Genomic DNA, 17,756 nt, shown 5'->3' on the forward strand with positions numbered 1-17,756 from the left:
TTAGCCATGCTGAAGTTACCTTCTGGGCTTCATTGGGGAAAAAAGCCAGTCTTTTCCCATATATTAAGGCTATCCATAAAATAAAGGGTAGGTAGCCATTGCCAAGCTTTAGGGTGCTTATGTAACCTGATCAGCTTTGTTTTGGCCAGTCCAACAATCTGTTGCTGTGGGTCACTGCCAGTGATCCCTCCCTCCCCCCCTCCCTCCCTCCCCTACCATGACTGGTGAGACTTTATTCAGTTTTGGCAGCATTCTGAATAATAGACTAATAATCACAGTGGGTCAATTGGAAATGGAGTATTGTGATTATTTATTTATTAAAAACTTTTGTATGCCTTCCTTTATATAAATATCTCAGGACAACTTACAACAAATTAAAAGAACAATTTAAAAAGCATCTAATGACGCCCAATAACAATTAAAACAATAGCACAGTGTAAAACAATAAACATTAAATAAATCAGATTAAGTCAAAACAATGCCCAAGCGACTACAGAACCATTAACATTATTAATGTTTAAAATACTGCTTAAATAAAAAGATTACATGATGCTTAGACAAGCAGTGCATCAAAATAGCTTACCAAATGTTATCTTCTACAACAGAAAAATAATAAATTTTAATGTAAGTGTGAGAATCACTCCTGTACTTTGTTTGTCAAGAGGATAAATTCATGGCATGAATTCAAGCAGCACTAAGTTTATCTTCGCGATTGCAATGGCGGGTGTCCCACAGAGCAGGCACACCAAGCATAGCTCCCCAGTTCTTTTTATTTCCTATCTCCATCTGCAAGAAGCCCCCCCCCCCCTTTTCCCCATTTACTGGGTAGTGGAGGGTTCACAGCCTTTCCATTGGCCTATTTCATGCAATTCCTGTCTCATACCATTACATACATCTACATACATTGCATGTGCATTGAAATTAGCCCATTGTCTATTCAGGGTGTGTGAGTTAATATTCATCAACCTATTATGCCTGCTTGCTTATAACTACAAGTTCACAAGTTCACTCCTCTGACTTCACCTTGCCCATCTCATAAAACTACTGGGAGGATGAGATAGGAAGTAACAAACTTCCTTCCAAGCCAATTATCTCTTTCTCCCCTCCACATTCCTTCATGCAGGCTTCATTTGAGAATAGCCAGCTGCAAAGAGACAACTACCTGCTATCTTCTGCAAAAGCAACAATTAACCCTTTCCTACAGTAAGGATGCAAGTAGCCTTAATAAATGGAATGATAGTGGACTAGAGTCTGAGTAGGCAGCATGCAAGGTTGAGGTTAGGAGTATTTCTGGTTAGCTTGCTGTTGCGACAGTTGCACTTGCTGGGGGCTGCATGGCCCCCAACACAGAAATCTTTGATCATTTAAAGGGACCATAGGCTTCAGCTGTTTCCCCATCCCATGTTTCCCAAGCACTACCATTGAGGGAGACCCTTCCTCCTATTGGACCCTCCCAGTTTCCGTTTAACCACCCAGGCTTGAATGCTCTCTTGCTCTTTCTGATCATATTTTTTTCTCAATTTCTGATCAGTGTGTCAGGTAATATTCTGTGTAACATGATTTTTCTAATCAGTTGCTTTGAGGTGAAGGTTGAGGTTTGAGGTGGTGCTTAAGGTTTTTATTTCAGTTGGAAACAAGTCTGTGTTCCACTGATAACTGCCTACATTTCTACATTGAATCTGCTATGCTGTATGTGTGGGTATAGATGTGTCTTTACAATATGGAGTTTTCTTAATTGACTGTTGCTGCCTGCCAAGTAGCAATGAAAAGCCTGTAGGGTTTTTCTTAATGCTCTCTAATAAGACTAGCTCAGTCACAGCATTTACAGCAATCTTGTGTCTTTCCTTCCTTTAAATACAGTTGCAACTTTGGTTGGATAACCCAAAGATTCAGTTGACATTTGAGGCTACCCTACAGCAGTTGGAATCACCTTATAATAGTAAGATGCCATTTTTATCTCATGTGTATTTGTAATCTCTTTATGACATTGAATGGTTAAGCTAGAATCAATAAAGCAATTCAAATTGTTTAGACGCAGAACTTTTAAAATAGTAAGTCTGAAAATTGATGTAAATTGACCCATACATTCAAGCCTCTTCTTGGTTCTCCCCTTACTGTCATTTTGCTCCTTCCTTCCAGCTATGCTTAGAGCTATCACCTTCTTGTGTAATGGGACATTTTTCCCCCTGTCTCTTATGTCAAAACCATTGTATAATCTTTGCTTGGCAAAACAAGAATCAGAATTCTGTGACAAGGAGTATTGGAGTGTGTACATTATATGTAAATTAACAGAAATTGTTCTTATTTACATAGTTTGTTCTGCTTCTGCTAGACATGGACAGAGCTGTGCAGAGTATGAATGTTTGAAACCCCCCGATCACTAGAATTCCCATTCAGGGGCCTTTGTAGTTTTTCTGCTTTCAGCAAGTTACCGACACAATTTCAAGACAATGTTTCTCAACTTTCTCCCAATGTCAGTGCTGCAGTCACGCTTAATGCTGCTAATGCCTCAGTTTCCTTCCCAAAACACCTGGTCTGCCATTTGTAGTATCTTTCACATGCTTTCTCTTGCAAGCTACCTACTATTGGAAATGTTCTTTAACTTTTCTCTGCCTCTTTTAGATAATAAAAGTATATTAAAATATTTGTTCTAAACTGTTAGTGCAAACAGTATGGGCTCTTGGTCTTTGTTATATAACCTTTTGCTTTTCTCTCTCTCCTTTCCTCTAGTTGTCACTGCTAATTTAACTTTCTTTCAACAACCCTGGTAAAGGATTGTGAGCTCCACATATTTCAGATAGTTTGCCTAGATGCTAAACAAATATAGTCCCTTTCCCTGAATTGAGGTTCAACATGTAGAGGACTCTCCAGTTCTCTTGTTTGGGAGAATAAAAATCCATGCAGTAAATGCCAAAATGTATTCATATTTATGTAGTGGCCACAATTGATAATAATTCTGTCCAAGAGTGCATTAAATCTCCACACTCCATGTCTACCTTTCCAGGGATAGGTTAGGCTTGGGGGTGGGGGGAAGCAGCGGTGCTCTGGGTTAAAAGCCTATAACTATGAGAATCATTGTTTGCAGCTATTTCAGGGCAAAACAAGACAACTCTGAAAGTCTTGTCTCTGTAATTCCAGTCCAATGGCCCTCTGCTCCTAGTCTGTAATTAAGCTATGTACTGACCATTAATGGGCAAACTGGACATAATGGAGCAAAATCCTTTTAGTACTGAAGTTTTTTCCTACTACAATTGAAGACCTTTCATTTTTGTAGGTGATACTGTGCTAGTTCACCGAGTGCACAGCTACCTGGAACGGCACGGCTTAATCAATTTTGGCATCTACAAAAGAGTGAAGCCCCTACCAAGTAAGTGCCCAGCTTTGAGCCTTTTTATCTGAGTCAAATTGTGCAATTTCCCTTTGTCTTTGAACCCAAGGCGTGATGTTGTAGAGAGTGGGATAGTTGCTTCAGACTAGATTAGGCTTGATGATGTTCTTCTGGGGTACAGGTTTCACTGATGCGGTTTATGACATGCAAGTTGAAATGGAAAGCAGAGGGCCCTTTCTCCTATACCCCAGCCTGCCTGGCTGGACCGCTATGCTGCAGAGTCCTCCCCTTAGCAGATTATTTGGGAGGACTAAAGGGTGGCAAGTTGGAGATAACAATGAGCACTTGATCTGGCACCTTATCCAATTTTTATTTTATTCATATCCAGTCTTCCTTTTTCAAGAGAGAAACTCTTGACAGCAAACAAGAGGAATATAAAACCTAAATGGGTCAACACACTCCAGTACCTCTCTCGCCTGCAGAATGATTGGCCACTGAGGGAATCAGAGAGAAGAAGGGCTGGGTGTCCATTGGGCCAAGCAGGCTCCTGTCCTTTCTGTATTTCTGCTACGCTGCAGAGGGTATTGATTGCCAGTATAGGGGTATATACTGGGTGTTCGTGTAGATTTGAGCTCCTGCCCTACCTGAATGCCTGTTAAGTGCATCTTTGTTTTGTTCAGAAGGTCACAGTTTCTGGAAATATGTTCCCTTCAGAAGATTTTTTCAGTCAAGTTTCCAGTCCAAATTCCAGTCAGGATTCCATGTTCCAAAGCATCGTTCAACTTGTTTTTGATGCTCTTGAATAATTCATTGGAGTAGTGGGTAGCATATAATTGCAAAAATGAATAAATAATAAATACTAATCAGTCCACTAGCAGTGTTCTTCTGTTCACCATGCATTTGTGTCTTTTAGCTAAGAAGACGGGGAAAGTGATCATAATAGGCTCTGGAGTCTCTGGCTTGGCAGCAGCTCGGCAACTACAGAGCTTTGGGATGGATGTCACACTCTTAGAAGCAAGGGTGAGTGCCTGCGGTATGAGCTCAACCGTGGAATTAAGTCAGAGGTTACTGGCCCAGGATTTTTAAAAATCACCTACATGATGCAGTGTCCCGCTGTCAGTAATTTGTAGCCTATTTTAGCTGGTGCCTGTGATGGCACTGCACAGCAGAGTATATACCACAACAGTCTACAATGAGAAGTATTGTAGTTTTGCAGAAGGAAAACTGGGGACATGAGAATGCTCTTACGGGAAGTAAGGGTCTTCTCCTTACTGAGTGTATCAGACTCCCTTGTGGCTGGTAGTGTTTTAATTTATTTTGTAAACCATTTGGGGGTCTGAGGATGCAAATATAAAGCAAATAAAAGACTTGCTCTTTTTTCTTGGCACAGGCCTCTGCCTTGTTTACATGCCTTTTCATTTCCCCACCCACACGGATTACAATGGCAAGTTACAATAAATTCAGAAAAAGAGATGAGAAATGTAGAATTCAGGCAATGCATAACAGCATGTTTGTTTTTTTAAGCTGTCTTCTAGATCCACATCCATTTCTTACAATTCCATGGGGTGTTTCATATGTTACATTTCTTAAGATGTCAACCTGCAGGCTTAGGTGTCCATCTGCAAGTGCAGCTTGTACAATAGGCACGTGGACGTCAGAGACTTGGGATCTAGTGTGATCATTGTTTAGAAAAGGGAGACTCGCTAGTCTAGAAAATGAAGTGGCCCATGTACGCTTTTATTTAAATGAATGTCGGAGCTGTCGTATGTGCCGCTGAGTCTTGGCCAGTGCTGTGGTCCTGCTGCTCTTGATCTGGGCCAGTTGGTTCTTTGCCTGACTTGCTCATGAGCTGCTGGCTGTGTTGGGAGCCAGTTCAGGGAAGGCTGTGTGGGTTGCACACTCCAGTGGGCGGCCAGGCTGAAAGCTTCCTTCTTCATGGTACTTTAGATGATTTACTAACATCAGTATAAAGTTATATTGAAGGCCCTGAATTTTTAAATCTAACCCATAATTATTTTTGACAGGATCGTGTAGGGGGCCGAGTTGCCACTTTTCGCAAAGGAAACTATGTGGCAGATCTGGGAGCCATGGTAGTAACAGGACTTGGTGAGTCTTCTTCTTACTTTTGCAAAGTATAGCCTCTTCGTATCTGTTTTTCTCGCTTTTTTCTGAGTCTTACTCCTCCTTGTATTAGTTAACACCAAACTCATTTTTGCACCTTTCTTTTGGAATGGCAGACTTTCAAAATAAGCCTCTTATGCTAGTTTAAATTGATAAAGTTTGGATAACTAAAATGGGGGGAGGGAGAGAAATTTGCCAGAGGATATGCCTGAACTACAATTTGCCATAGTAGCTACCTAGAAACTCAATGATTACAGCTGTCACTGAAAGCTTTTCATGATCCACTAAGGAAAAGGGGGTGCCTGGAAGGTGGACCCTCAATCTGATCTTTGTTCAGAGAGTTGGAAGGGGCCATTGAATCCAACCTCCCCATTCAATGCAGGAATCCAGTTCAGTGCATCCCGGACAGGGCTGCCCAGTCTCAGCAATATAGAGTCCCCCCACCAGCCCAGCAGCAGTTGTTTTTATTGTCTGACAAAGTTTTCATCTAAAATCTCCCTTCCTGTTATTTAAGCCTGTTATTTTGACCCCAGATTCTTGGATCAGAAAGAATAAGTTCTGGTTCTCTTCTGTTTGACAAAGCTACTTAGAAAGCACTCATATCCTCCTCCAGCCTGCTCTTCTCAAGGTGAAACGTCCCAGTCCTTCCATCTTTCCTCATAGGACTTGACATCTAGTGCCCTGATCATCTCTGCTCTGCTCTCCTTTCCTCAGTCCAGTTTATCTGAATTCTTGTTCAAGAACTGGACACAGTATTCAAGGTTGTTAGATAGTGGATCAGTCCAGTACTTCCTTGGGAGCCTCTCCCATTCTCAGTACCCCACTACCAAGACAACCAGATAAATCGATATAATGGTTTATCTCACACTTTTTTGCAAGTTGAAGCACTTTGTTCCTGGAATTGCACTACAAGGTACTTCCAGATTTTGATTCTTCCATTCGTCAGATGACGTACTTCTCTGTACAAACTGTTTTGCAGGAGGAAACCCTATGGCTGTGGTGAGCAAGCAAGTCAACATGGAATTGGCCAAAATAAAACAGAAATGTCCACTTTATGAAGCCAATGGCCAAGCAGTAAGTCTGATGATTCCTGTTGGGGCAGTGGTAGAGAGCCATATGAAGCCTTGCCTTGATCAAAGGGAGCATGTGCTGCTCTCGTGTAGGAGCTTTTCCACAGCGGAACCAAAACTCCTCCCCCCTATAGCTTAAAGCCCTATTGTTGCTTTTCCTGTGGGAAGCAAGTATCCACCCCACCCTCTCACTTTTTAATGTATTGCCTGGATGAGGAACAGGGATTATGTAGCTCCCATGGTGTGTTTCAGCTGACGCCTCCATCATCCTTCATCATTAGCTATGCAGCCTTGGGCTGATGGGAATTGCACCTCAGCCTCTGGAGGGCCACACATTCCGCATCTCGGAGCAGAAACTCATTTTAGGGCTGATCCTCACATGGACAGCAAAAAGCTGGGCTGCCACATTTTCACTGTTGTTTTCTCTGTGTCCTTTCTGTAACACTGAAAAAGTATTGACATATCCTGAACTTTCAGGATATTGCTGAGTGACAGAATGTGGGGTGTTAAAATCAAAGTAGGGGATCTGAATCTCTGTCATTTCCCCAGTTCCTCACAGAGACACTTTAAAACTTCAGTGGGGACTCCTGGATTTGTTTGAAGTACTGCTGATTGGGCAGGATGTGGTTTTCACCTTTTGCCCCGAACCGTTACCCTGATTTAACACCTATTGCATGCCTCATATCAGTGCTACCCTGTGTTGCTACTGTCCTTTTTCTGCGGTTAACCTAATAGCAGCTTCAGGATGACAGTTTAGATTATGGAGCCAATGCAGCAAGAATTAGTTTTAAAACTAATCCCAACACTTTTGCTCCAGTTTAAACTGGTGCACCATGGAACTTCCTTAAAGTAGAGAAGGGAGGAAGTAAATGTACCCTCTTTGGGACACAGCACCCATTAACAAATTTCCCTGCACCCTTTCCCCTCTGTATTTTCAGTTGAAAGGTGCAGTCAGTCTGTTTTGGAAGCTTTTTCCTGTCATGCATAGCATAGCCCAGCCCCATAACCTGTGGGGACCCAGGTCTAACGCACAAGCTAAGTCTTACCAGCCTGTGCTCACCAGCATGTTCCGTTCTGAGTCTGAGGTACAATGGTTTCATTTATGCTATTGATGGCGGAAGGCATGCTGCAGATGGATAGGTCAAGGGGTCCTGAGTTCAGATTATTACAGAGATATGACATTAAAAACATGGCCTTAGGCAAGTCATTACATCTCTGCTTAACTCCATTCAGAAGGTATTTATGGAAACAAATAGGATAACTCCATAGCCTGCATCCAGCACCCTCTCCACCACTCCAGAGGTGCACAGAAAGTACTTTCCCAATGTGAGGGCCATTTTTGAATATTCACTGCTATTTATCACATTGTTAACTTCAAGGATAATGCTTGCAGGTTCCCAAGGAGAAAGATGAAATGGTAGAGCAAGAGTTTAATCGTTTGCTGGAAGCCACCTCATATCTGAGCCACCAGCTAGACTTCAATGTCCTCAATAACAAGCCCGTCTCTCTGGGCCAGGCTCTGGAAGTTGTCATACAGTAAGTTGGATTATCTGTCATCGATAACTCAGAAAGTTTTGTCTTTGGCAGGGCTGGCAGTTGCAGTTAAACTCTGCTTACACATGCCCTGCAGTGCAAGGTGTGATGTTTGGTTCAGCTCAGCATCCACCGTTTGGACACTGCCCATGCCAGTTCTAAATAACGAGATCCTCCTTGGAATGAAAATGTTCTGTCGTAGATACACTATGGGAACTTTGAATTTAGTGTACCCTAAAAATGGAGTGCGAAAGAAATGGCTTACGCAGATCATTTCTCAGAATTGTTCTTATTAATGTGGTTGCCAGTGTGATTTCTCGTCTCAGTTTCCTGTGTCCTTTGTTCTCTTAGGACAGGTAAGGGCAGCTGACTGGCTGTCTCAGGCAAACACTTCCATACACATCAGAGTGCTATGAGAGTCAGGCTGGACGTCAGGAAAAGCTTCCTCACTGTCCAGGCATATGACAGAGGAGCCAGCTGCCTGGAGAGGTGGTGGGCTCTCCCACACTAGAGACAATCCAAAAGAAACTGGACTGTCATCTGAGTGGGATGGTGCAACTTTGTGTCCTGCAACAGCAGGGGTTTGGACCCGATGGCCTTATGACCTCTTCCAGCTCTACTATTTAATGATTCTATGAGATGTACCCATAAAAAGTAACCTTGCTGTTAGATTTTTATCTTGCTTTCTAACAAGAGTATTCCTATTGGCTAAAAATATTATCCTGCTCCAAAATGAAATGTTAATAAAACCGCATTCCCATTTTAAATGAACGTAAGCACTCTTTGGGCATTAGGGTCAATGCAATTGTGAATGCATGGGCAAGGATAATGGGGCTGCACCTTTTGGTCTCCCCTTTGCTGTCACCTCCTTGGTGGCCCACACAGGCACATCAGGTCTGAAGCTGAGAGCTTGCTGTACCTGCCTGGGCAGCTCAGGTGACCCTCGTGCATGAGGCATTCCAAATCTGGAAGAGGGTCTACCCTACCAGGTTCCCCACTTCAGGCATTCAGACCCCACATTTTCTGTACCAGGTCATTTGCAAACTGCATCGTGGTCCTAGTATTTAGATGGTTGGTTGTCTTCCGTTTGGGAAGAATCATCGTGGCAATTAAAGCAGAAATTACACCACCTGAGAGTTTGCACTTAAGAGTGACACAGTCTGAGGTAGTTTCTCATAGTGTGATGGTCTCTCCCTCCCCCTCCCCTCCCTCTTGCCTCTCTCCCTCCCCATTTACTTAGATTACAGGAAAAGCATGTGAAGGACGAGCAGATTGAACACTGGAAGAAGATAGTGAAGACTCAAGAAGAGCTTAAAGATCTCCTTAATAAGGTCAGATGTTAATCCAGCCTGAGGCGCGTGTACTGCTCTTTTCAGGCAGACGATTCCTACCTGACCAACCATCAGGAACTGCTGCAGTTGATTTGAGGGAGCAGTAGGCCATTGCAGCAATTTACTTGGACTTCCAAAGGGGTAGCTGAGAATATGAAGTTCTTTTTCTCTCCTTCTACTCATAGTCTTTTATTTTCTCTGTCCCCACTCCTCCTTATAGATGGTGAACTTAAAAGAGAAGATAAAGGAACTCCACCAGCAATACAAGGAGGCATCTGAAGTCAAGCCACCTCGAGACATCACCTCAGAATTCCTTGTGAAGAGCAAGCATAGAGACCTTACTGCTCTCTGCAAGGTATGGAGCAACATGAAAACAGCTTTGCCTGTTGACTATCTTTTTAAATAGGAAATCCTTCCATAGTTGCATGTTGCAGCTCACAGATTTAGCTCTGCTGCATCTGACTTGAGAATTTGGCAGTACAAATTCATACATAGAAGTGAATGGCGGAAAGGCATGTACAGCCCAGTGGCCAGAGTAGCGGCCTGCAGTGTAGTGATAGCGAGACTATTGCGCCAGTGCTTAATAATGTTGTTCAGTGTTTTTCACTGTGTCTTGTGAATTTATGCACTTGTGTAATCCCATTATTAGGAGTATGATGAATTGGCAGAAACGCAAGCGAAGCTGGAAGAGAAGCTTCAAGAACTAGAAGCCAATCCTCCAAGGTAAAAATATAGACCTGCTTAAGGTGTTTGTATTGGCACATTTTTGCTTTTAGATAGCCATTATTTTGTGTCTGTCAAACAGATGCAGTGTAGCACTTACAGTAAAGAACTAACCAGTTGTTCTTACACTGTGGTCTGAGTTTCACCAGTGGCTCACAGCTTGTCCCCAGGGTCAGGCTGAAAGTCAAAGCGTATTCTGAAGTGCCGGGGTGCTCTTTGAAGATGGAATTCACCTCAACGTTTAAGTGTGCCACCGGGCTATAATTTAAACCAAAACGTGTTACCTCTCATCCAGTGGGAAATCAGAGAAACCTCTGGCTTTGTGCACAGCTCTGTGGCTGTGGGAGTGGCTGATGCAGAAAAGGTGGAGGACATGGAAATGCTGACTTGTGCCTGGGAGAGAGGGCTTTTTGGGAGCAGTGCAGGGAACTGAGTCTGATCCACATTTCTCTTCGGTTTTGTTCTGTGGTCTTTGTTTAATGTTAAAATTGAGAGTCTTCGGGACAGGAAGCAGTCCCTTTCTATTTATACACTGAGCCTTGAAGCTCTGGCTGTCTTTGGGCTGGGTAAAGACTCTAGTCTAACTTACAGGGTTATTGTGAGGATAAAAATGGAGTGAACGAGAATGACATAAGCCACCTTGGATTCCTCACAAGAGGAAAAAAGGGCAAGCTATAAATGCGATATAATAATTCTGTTACCTGTAACAAACCTAGCTAAGAATGGCTTTTCCCACATTCATGCTGTCATTTGATCTTTGTCCTAAAGTGTCTGAGTAGCTTACATGCCCGTTTATAATAGCTAGTATTCTTGCTGGGACCTCCCAATAGCTTTCTTTCCTCTGGCTGGTAACTGAAGGGTGGAGCAGTTTTATGCACTTTGACGAAATATTGAACAGAGCCGAAGAAACAAAGTTGAATTGCAGGCTAGTGATTGAACTACTGTCAAATGGATACGAGTGGCAAGGCCGTGTAATTCTGTTGAAAGACTTCCAGGCTAACTGGAAGTGGAAATGTGTGGTCTTAGCATCCCCCTAACTGTCGGTGTCTTTCTCTCTCTCTCAAAATTTTGTAGTGATGTTTATTTATCATCAAGGGACAGACAGATTCTTGACTGGCATTTTGCAAATCTTGAATTTGCGAACGCCACACCACTCTCTACTCTGTCACTGAAACATTGGGACCAGGTAACTATTCCGTTTTTCTCCAGCCTGAAGTTTAAATGCATCTGTTTCAACATTAGTCTGATTGTTTCAGTTTGGAATGGAGGGGAGCATTGGGAACCCTCTGGCCAAGACCTCATGAGTTCTTTCCTCAACAAGCATTGCAGTTCTGCTCCAGAGGTAGCACAAATTCCATATGCCCACATGCCTGTTGGGAAAGTTTGGCTTTTGCCCATCATGAGAAAAGGCAAAGAAATATTTAAGGTGTAGAGGTTCCAACCTTTCATCACCGGAAGTGCATGCACAACTCACAGCCCAGTTCCTGTGATCTTGTGGAACGAGACGCAGCTCATATAATGTTTCTATAATGCAACTTGGAGACTCAGACAGACAGATAACAACAGTGCTCCAGAATTCATCCCTGGCACTGTCATTGGTATCTGTTGCAGTGTTACAGATGATAGAAAACTAGATGCAAGTTAAGTTTAGCACTTCAGTATTCTTCCATTAACAATCATTCTTTGGGCTGGATGGGATGATACCTGAATCACTCCCCTATGTATACTTGGGAAGGAATAAGGAGCCACCTCCACCCCAGCCACCTTTGCCACCTGGCACATCTTCACCAGAAGTCCATGCATCATGAGACATTCTTAAAAGGCATTTATGCTCATAAAAAGTCAATGTACATGGGTTCAGATTGTCAAGGTGATATTCCAGATAAATTCAAGGGATCTGCCGCACAATCTGGCTTTCACATGCATTGTGTTTTCCGTGTGGGCATCATTCCCACATGTATGTTCTCAGAGGTGACGGAAGGGCCACTGGCTGGGCAGGAAGGAAAGGCCTGCTCTTGCTTGCTTTCTCTTCCTTCCACCCCCACAGCCCAAGCATGTGCCAGCAGGTTTGGGCAAGGGCATCATAGCCCTCTTACCTCAGGGTGTTTGGGGGTATGGTGCTAAGAGATATTGCAAGCTGTTCCGAAGAGCCCTCTTCATCTGTTGCTATACATATATCACACAGACGAATTATTTTAGCAACACATCTAGAGACTGCGTGCCTGTAACTCTGCTGAGTACAGTAATATAAGCAGTAGCCTTTTGTTACTGTCCTTCACACACATTCGTTAACACCTTTTGTCCCTAGTAACTGCAGGGCAAAGGGAGGAATTCACAGGGACCATTTGTCTTACGATTCCACTGATGGGACTTCTGAATCTCCTCCCTCCCCTCCATTTTAGGATGATGACTTTGAATTTACAGGCAGTCACCTGACTGTCAGAAATGGCTATTCCTGTGTGCCTGTTGCTCTGGCTGAAGGATTAGACATTAAACTGAACACCGCTGTCCGGCAGGTCCGCTATACCGCTTCAGGTGAGCAAACTGGATAGTCCTCTCTGGTTCCTATTAAACTAAGGCTCCTTTTGGTCACTGCTTCCGGGAATGGCCATTTGCTGGATTTGCACACTCGTAGCCTGCATCATCTGCAGTGCTTGGCAGTTGAGTGGTTTCTTAACTAATGCCAGGCAGGATTCTTTCCCAGCTCCCCGACCCCAGAAACCTGCCAGGGATATCTGCGGCCTTCTCCATGGAAGGCAGGTGCCTTTAAATTCCTCCCAGCGTCCTGGGTTTGAGTGGCATTGAAACTGAGGAGAGCCAGCATAGCGGTTAGAGAAGAAGTGGTAATAAAATAGGGGCTGATACTGGATGAGCTTGCATTGAACAGTGGAAACTAAAATGAAAAGTTAGGAGAGAGGGGTCAGAAATGGTTTGAGTGAATGCAGCAGCTTTGTTCACTGGGAGAGACATTTAGTTTAGAAAAGGGGGAAGCAATTTCAAATCTCTGTTTAGCTATTGTGCTCCCCGGGTGGCACTGAGCAAGTAGTTGGTTGCAGTGTGGTTATTATGCCTCTGTCTCAGATGAGGACTGTGAAGCAATGGGCTGGAAGACCAGTAGAAAGGGTCACAGCATTCTGAGCTGGTAGACCCTGGTGCAACATAATATTTATAGGTGAAAAACTGAAAATGCAGGTGGTGGCACGGAGGATATCTGTGCAGCCATTCCACCCCATACCCTTCTCCTGCATTTGTCGCGTTTTATTTACACAACTGTTTCCCCCTCTTCCAGGATGTGAAGTGATAGCTGTCAACACCCGCTCCACCAGCCAGACATTCATCTATAAGTGTGATGCTGTTCTCTGTACCCTTCCCTTGGGAGTGTTGAAGCAGCAGCCTCCAGCCGTCCAGTTTGTGCCGCCTCTTCCAGAGTGGAAGACGTCTGCTGTGCAGAGAATGGGATTTGGAAACCTGAACAAGGTAGCTTGCGAGGCACGAGGATGTGCGTAGGCTGCTGGAACAGACCTGCCACTGGATGGCGGTTCTCTTCCTCAGTCTCTTGTAGCGTTTCACCCCTGCGAATTAAAATTTGGTGCCATTTGTATGTACAAGAGAGTCTTCGCTGGAGGCGCTTTAAAGTGCCTGGAACAGGATTTTTCCTTTTAACCCCCCCTTCCCCCAATCTTACGCCTTTGTCTGCTTTAGATGTGGGTCAGGCTCATCCATGACATGATTATCTTGTGCTGGCTATGGTATCAGTGGATCGTGGATGCAAGTTGGAGGAAGAGTTTCAGAATCTAATTGCAGAATTGCACTTCCTATATATCCTGCCCTTTGGCTGTGTGTGTGTGTGTGTTTTTACATTTTTCATATGGAATAAATGTGTGTATGTCAATGCCTGAAAAGTTTTCTGCAAGAACAAAAACTCACCTGTTTTCTAAAGTTCTTTGAAATGTCATTACCCTGTACCATGAAATAGTTTTCCTAGAACCTAACATCTCTTTCCTCTCTAGGTTGTATTGTGTTTTGACCGTGTGTTTTGGGACCCAAGTGTTAATTTGTTTGGTCATGTTGGCAGCACGACGGCCAGCAGAGGAGAGCTTTTCCTCTTTTGGAATCTTTACAAAGGTAGTTGCACCAAAGCATGTATCTCTCTGTTTTGATGGGAGCAACAGGAAAATCCCTTAGTCCACCAAAGCAGATCTTAATGGTTGTTTCATAGTGAGGTCTTTATTTAGTGAGATCTTGAAAAAAGAAATCAAATTCTGCAGTTTTGAACAGTGTATTCTGTTGGAGCCCGTGTGCGCGTTTATCTCCCTTTTCTGCACTTTGTTAAGCGCACTGGAGCTCGTTGAAGCACAGACAAAAGTACAGGAAGTGGCATGGAGTGCTACCACTCCATGGGCCTCACAGGAGAGCAGCTGACAAGATCTGGCCATGCTGCATCCCAGCGTGTGGAGCCAGAGGCAGGATTTTGACATCTGCGTTGGTGGGGTGGCATACCAGTCTCAGAAGGGGCTTGGTGCAATAGGTTGAGCTCCCCACATTGTCTTGTCCATGGCGGCCCTGCTCAGCTCTTGTCAATTCAAGGCTGTGGCTTCTTTTACTGATTCCATCCATCTGTAAGAGAACCTTCCAAACACCCATAAACAGAAGATGGAGCTTCACTGTTTGACTAGTGTTTGCTGTCTGCCAATTTTCCAATAACCTCTCTTCTTCACACAGCACCCATTCTTTTGGCCTTGGTAGCAGGTGAAGCCGCCGGGATCATGGAGAACATAAGCGATGACGTCATTGTCGGACGCTGCCTCGCTATTCTCAAGGGCATTTTTGGCAGCAGTGCTGTCCCTCAGGTACCGTGCTGAGTTCTTTCTAGTTCCGTCTTTGCAGAGAACCCGTCTTTGTTGAGTTCCCTGATAATCCTGCATTTAATCAGCAAGCGGTGGGATGTGGCATTCAAGCCACTACACGATAAAGCAATCTACTTTGCCCTGTTTTCTTTATCATAAGTTTTTCAGCATTGTTAAAAAGAGGGATTTTTGGACAAAATAGGGCAAAAGAGAGGGCCCATTGCTGAAGTGAGGGAAATCTACTGTTATAGATATAGCCACCGCTATATTTTTAATAGGGTAAACCTCTGAGAGACCTAACTGGGGCCAGACATGGGCTGCAGGGAGATTCACTTCTTCAGGCTGTTTTTGCTGCTCTCTGCCATCAACTGGAAGGAGCAGCTTCTTCCTGTCTGCCCATCCCTTTTATCCCTCTGTGGGTGTCCCTGCTTTTGTTCTGCACATGCGGGCAGGCCTTGGCACCAAGAGGCACGGGCAGCATCACACCATTTCCTCAGTGATGCATGGAAGTAGTAGTGCTGCTGGCCAGTCTCGTGATGAGAAGCCAGTCGGTCCAGGCAGATGGTGCCTGCATGCCGTCCGTGCACTTTGGACAGAGCTGCTTGTGCCACAACGGAACTCTTGGATTGCATCAGCTTTTACTGCATTCTTGCAGAAACTTGCGACAGAGAAATCAGGTGTGTGCTTGCTTGCTTGCTAGCTGTTGAACACTCATGCACAATTGCAACCCTCTCACATTAGCGCTGGTGTGAGACCTTTACCACTTTGTGATGTATGTGGGGGACTTGATGTTTACCTTGCACCTCCATGTAAAAGAACTTGGTTTATGTTCATAACTAATGTCAAGAAGGTTAAGTTAGACCCACATATGTAGGAGAACTCTTCACTGCTGGATAATTTGTTATTTAACGTATCGCTTTAATGCTAGTATTCTTGTTGTCTGCTTGTTCCTAGTTTAATTTCTATACTGCCCAATAGCCAAAACTCTGTGGGCAGTGAACAGCAGTCATAAAAATAATGAAATACCCTAGAGAATAATACAGTAATCAAACATTATAACTTTACATTAAAAAATCAAAATCACATTTTTTTACTTACTTAATTAAACAACTAAGTCCAGTCCATACTGCTAGGTCTTCTGAGAACCTGCTAGACTAGTGATGGCGAACCTGTGGCACACGTGCCACAGTGGGCACACAGAGCCCTCTCTGTTGGCACACAAGCCGACTCCCCCCAGCATCGCCCCAGCAGCCGAGCATTGGACAACAGCACATGCTCGGAAAGGAGTAGCAGCGCCAGGCAATGACATCACGAGCCGCGACTCGTCCGAGCTTTCGCGTGGCCAGTCAGTGCGCTGCCAAGGTTATATATCTATTTGCTTGGACTGGCTGTGAGTTGTTTTTTCTAAACTAAAACCTCAGTTTTCAGGTTTTATTGCAGTGTTGGCACTTTGCGATAAATAAGTGGGGTTTGGGTTGCAGTTTGGGCACTCGGTCTCTAAAAGGTTCACCATCACTGTGCTAGACCCTACTCCACCTCCATGTGCTGTTTCGAGTTGGTAAATGCCTCAGCAAAGAGGGTCTTGTTAACCCAGAACTAAATAGATAGTAAGGTGGATGCCAGTTGGGCAGCCACTGCAAAGAAGGCTCTCCTTGCCACCAGCCAAGGCTCCCTTGGTGGTTAGAGGAAGGTCTCAAATGTTGAGAGTGGTGTCTGGGTATATAGGAAGAGGCATTCTGTCAGAAACTGCATTCGCAAGCCATGAAGGGCCTTATAGGTTGAAACCAGCACCTTGATTGGGCTCAGAAGCATCTAGGCAGCTAGAACAAGCAGGCCAGAATGAGAGTTAAATGTTCTGCCTGTCTGTTTGCAATTACTAATCTGACTGCCACATTTTGCACAAGCTGCAATTCTGAACTGCGGCCCCTTTTTTAGTTTAAAAAATGCTGTTCGATTTGAATTCTAATGTGAAAGGAAAAGTGGGGTGCAAGTGGAAATAATACTGAGAGTGGCTGACTGGGTTCCATGCTCTGGCATCCTTAAAGCTATGGCAGACTCTGAAGATGTCTAATCAACTTGAGGAAGTTTGTTTCAATTTGTACAAATTTATAAACCAAGCAGACTTCTCTGGGTATTAAGTGACTGAAGGTCTCACAGTTGTCGGGGGAACCCTTGGTCAAATATTTGTGACCTTTTGAGGTTTCCTGTGTGTTAGGGGGCTTTTTCAGCCCAGTGCCAAGCCTCTTTAGTATGCCTGTGCATGCAGCACAGATGATCACTGCTCCTGGTACCAGGGACTGAATTGGAGTAGTTCTCTGTTAATGGCCTCAAACACTTCCAGTGCACTAACTTGCTTTTCTGCTTTATCCTAAGCCCAAGGAGACGGTGGTATCTCGCTGGCGGGCTGACCCTTGGGCCCGAGGATCCTATTCCTATGTAGCAGCTGGCTCTTCAGGCAATGATTATGACTTGATGGCTCAGCCAATTACTCCCGGACCAGCCATTCCAGGAGCTCCCCAGGTGAAAACTTGAAAGTGGCACTGAATTACTGCACAAGAAAGCAGTAATTCAGAAACCTTGATTTGTCTCTGGCATGTGTTGCCCTGAGTGTTTCATTTAGCTTAATCTGAGGTACTTCAGCTTCTTTATGAAGCTTGCAAGTTCCTCTTTCTTGGAGATATCCATCAGTCTGTCTTGAATCGACATTTTCTACTTATCTCGACTCTGGGGTTTTTAATCGCTTTTTGTTTTTCAAAGAAATGTTTGTTAACATTTAAGAGTGTCAGATAGCGGGTGCTCTACA

General features: G+C 44.1%; 1 protein-coding gene across 2 annotated transcripts in view; it reads left to right on the top strand.

The window, feature by feature from the left end:
* Positions 1-17,756, top strand: part of KDM1A (lysine demethylase 1A) — a 40,596-nt gene that overhangs the window by 20,934 nt on the left and 1,906 nt on the right. For both annotated transcript variants that reach the window (XM_044435352.1, XM_044435354.1), the window contains 15 exons: positions 1,861-1,939; positions 3,275-3,367; positions 4,242-4,348; positions 5,353-5,434; positions 6,429-6,523; positions 7,913-8,055; positions 9,293-9,383; positions 9,604-9,738; positions 10,033-10,106; positions 11,181-11,292; positions 12,509-12,641; positions 13,396-13,583; positions 14,117-14,231; positions 14,829-14,956; positions 17,327-17,473. In XM_044435352.1, the coding sequence (XP_044291287.1) occupies positions 1,861-1,939; positions 3,275-3,367; positions 4,242-4,348; positions 5,353-5,434; positions 6,429-6,523; positions 7,913-8,055; positions 9,293-9,383; positions 9,604-9,738; positions 10,033-10,106; positions 11,181-11,292; positions 12,509-12,641; positions 13,396-13,583; positions 14,117-14,231; positions 14,829-14,956; positions 17,327-17,473 (1,722 nt within the window). The remainder of the gene's footprint in view (positions 1-1,860; positions 1,940-3,274; positions 3,368-4,241; positions 4,349-5,352; positions 5,435-6,428; positions 6,524-7,912; positions 8,056-9,292; positions 9,384-9,603; positions 9,739-10,032; positions 10,107-11,180; positions 11,293-12,508; positions 12,642-13,395; positions 13,584-14,116; positions 14,232-14,828; positions 14,957-17,326; positions 17,474-17,756) is intronic.

Source organism: Varanus komodoensis, unplaced genomic scaffold, assembly GCF_004798865.1.
Source record: "Varanus komodoensis strain SLA01 unplaced genomic scaffold, ASM479886v1 scaffold29_1, whole genome shotgun sequence".
NCBI classification, from domain to species: domain Eukaryota; kingdom Metazoa; phylum Chordata; class Lepidosauria; order Squamata; family Varanidae; genus Varanus; species Varanus komodoensis.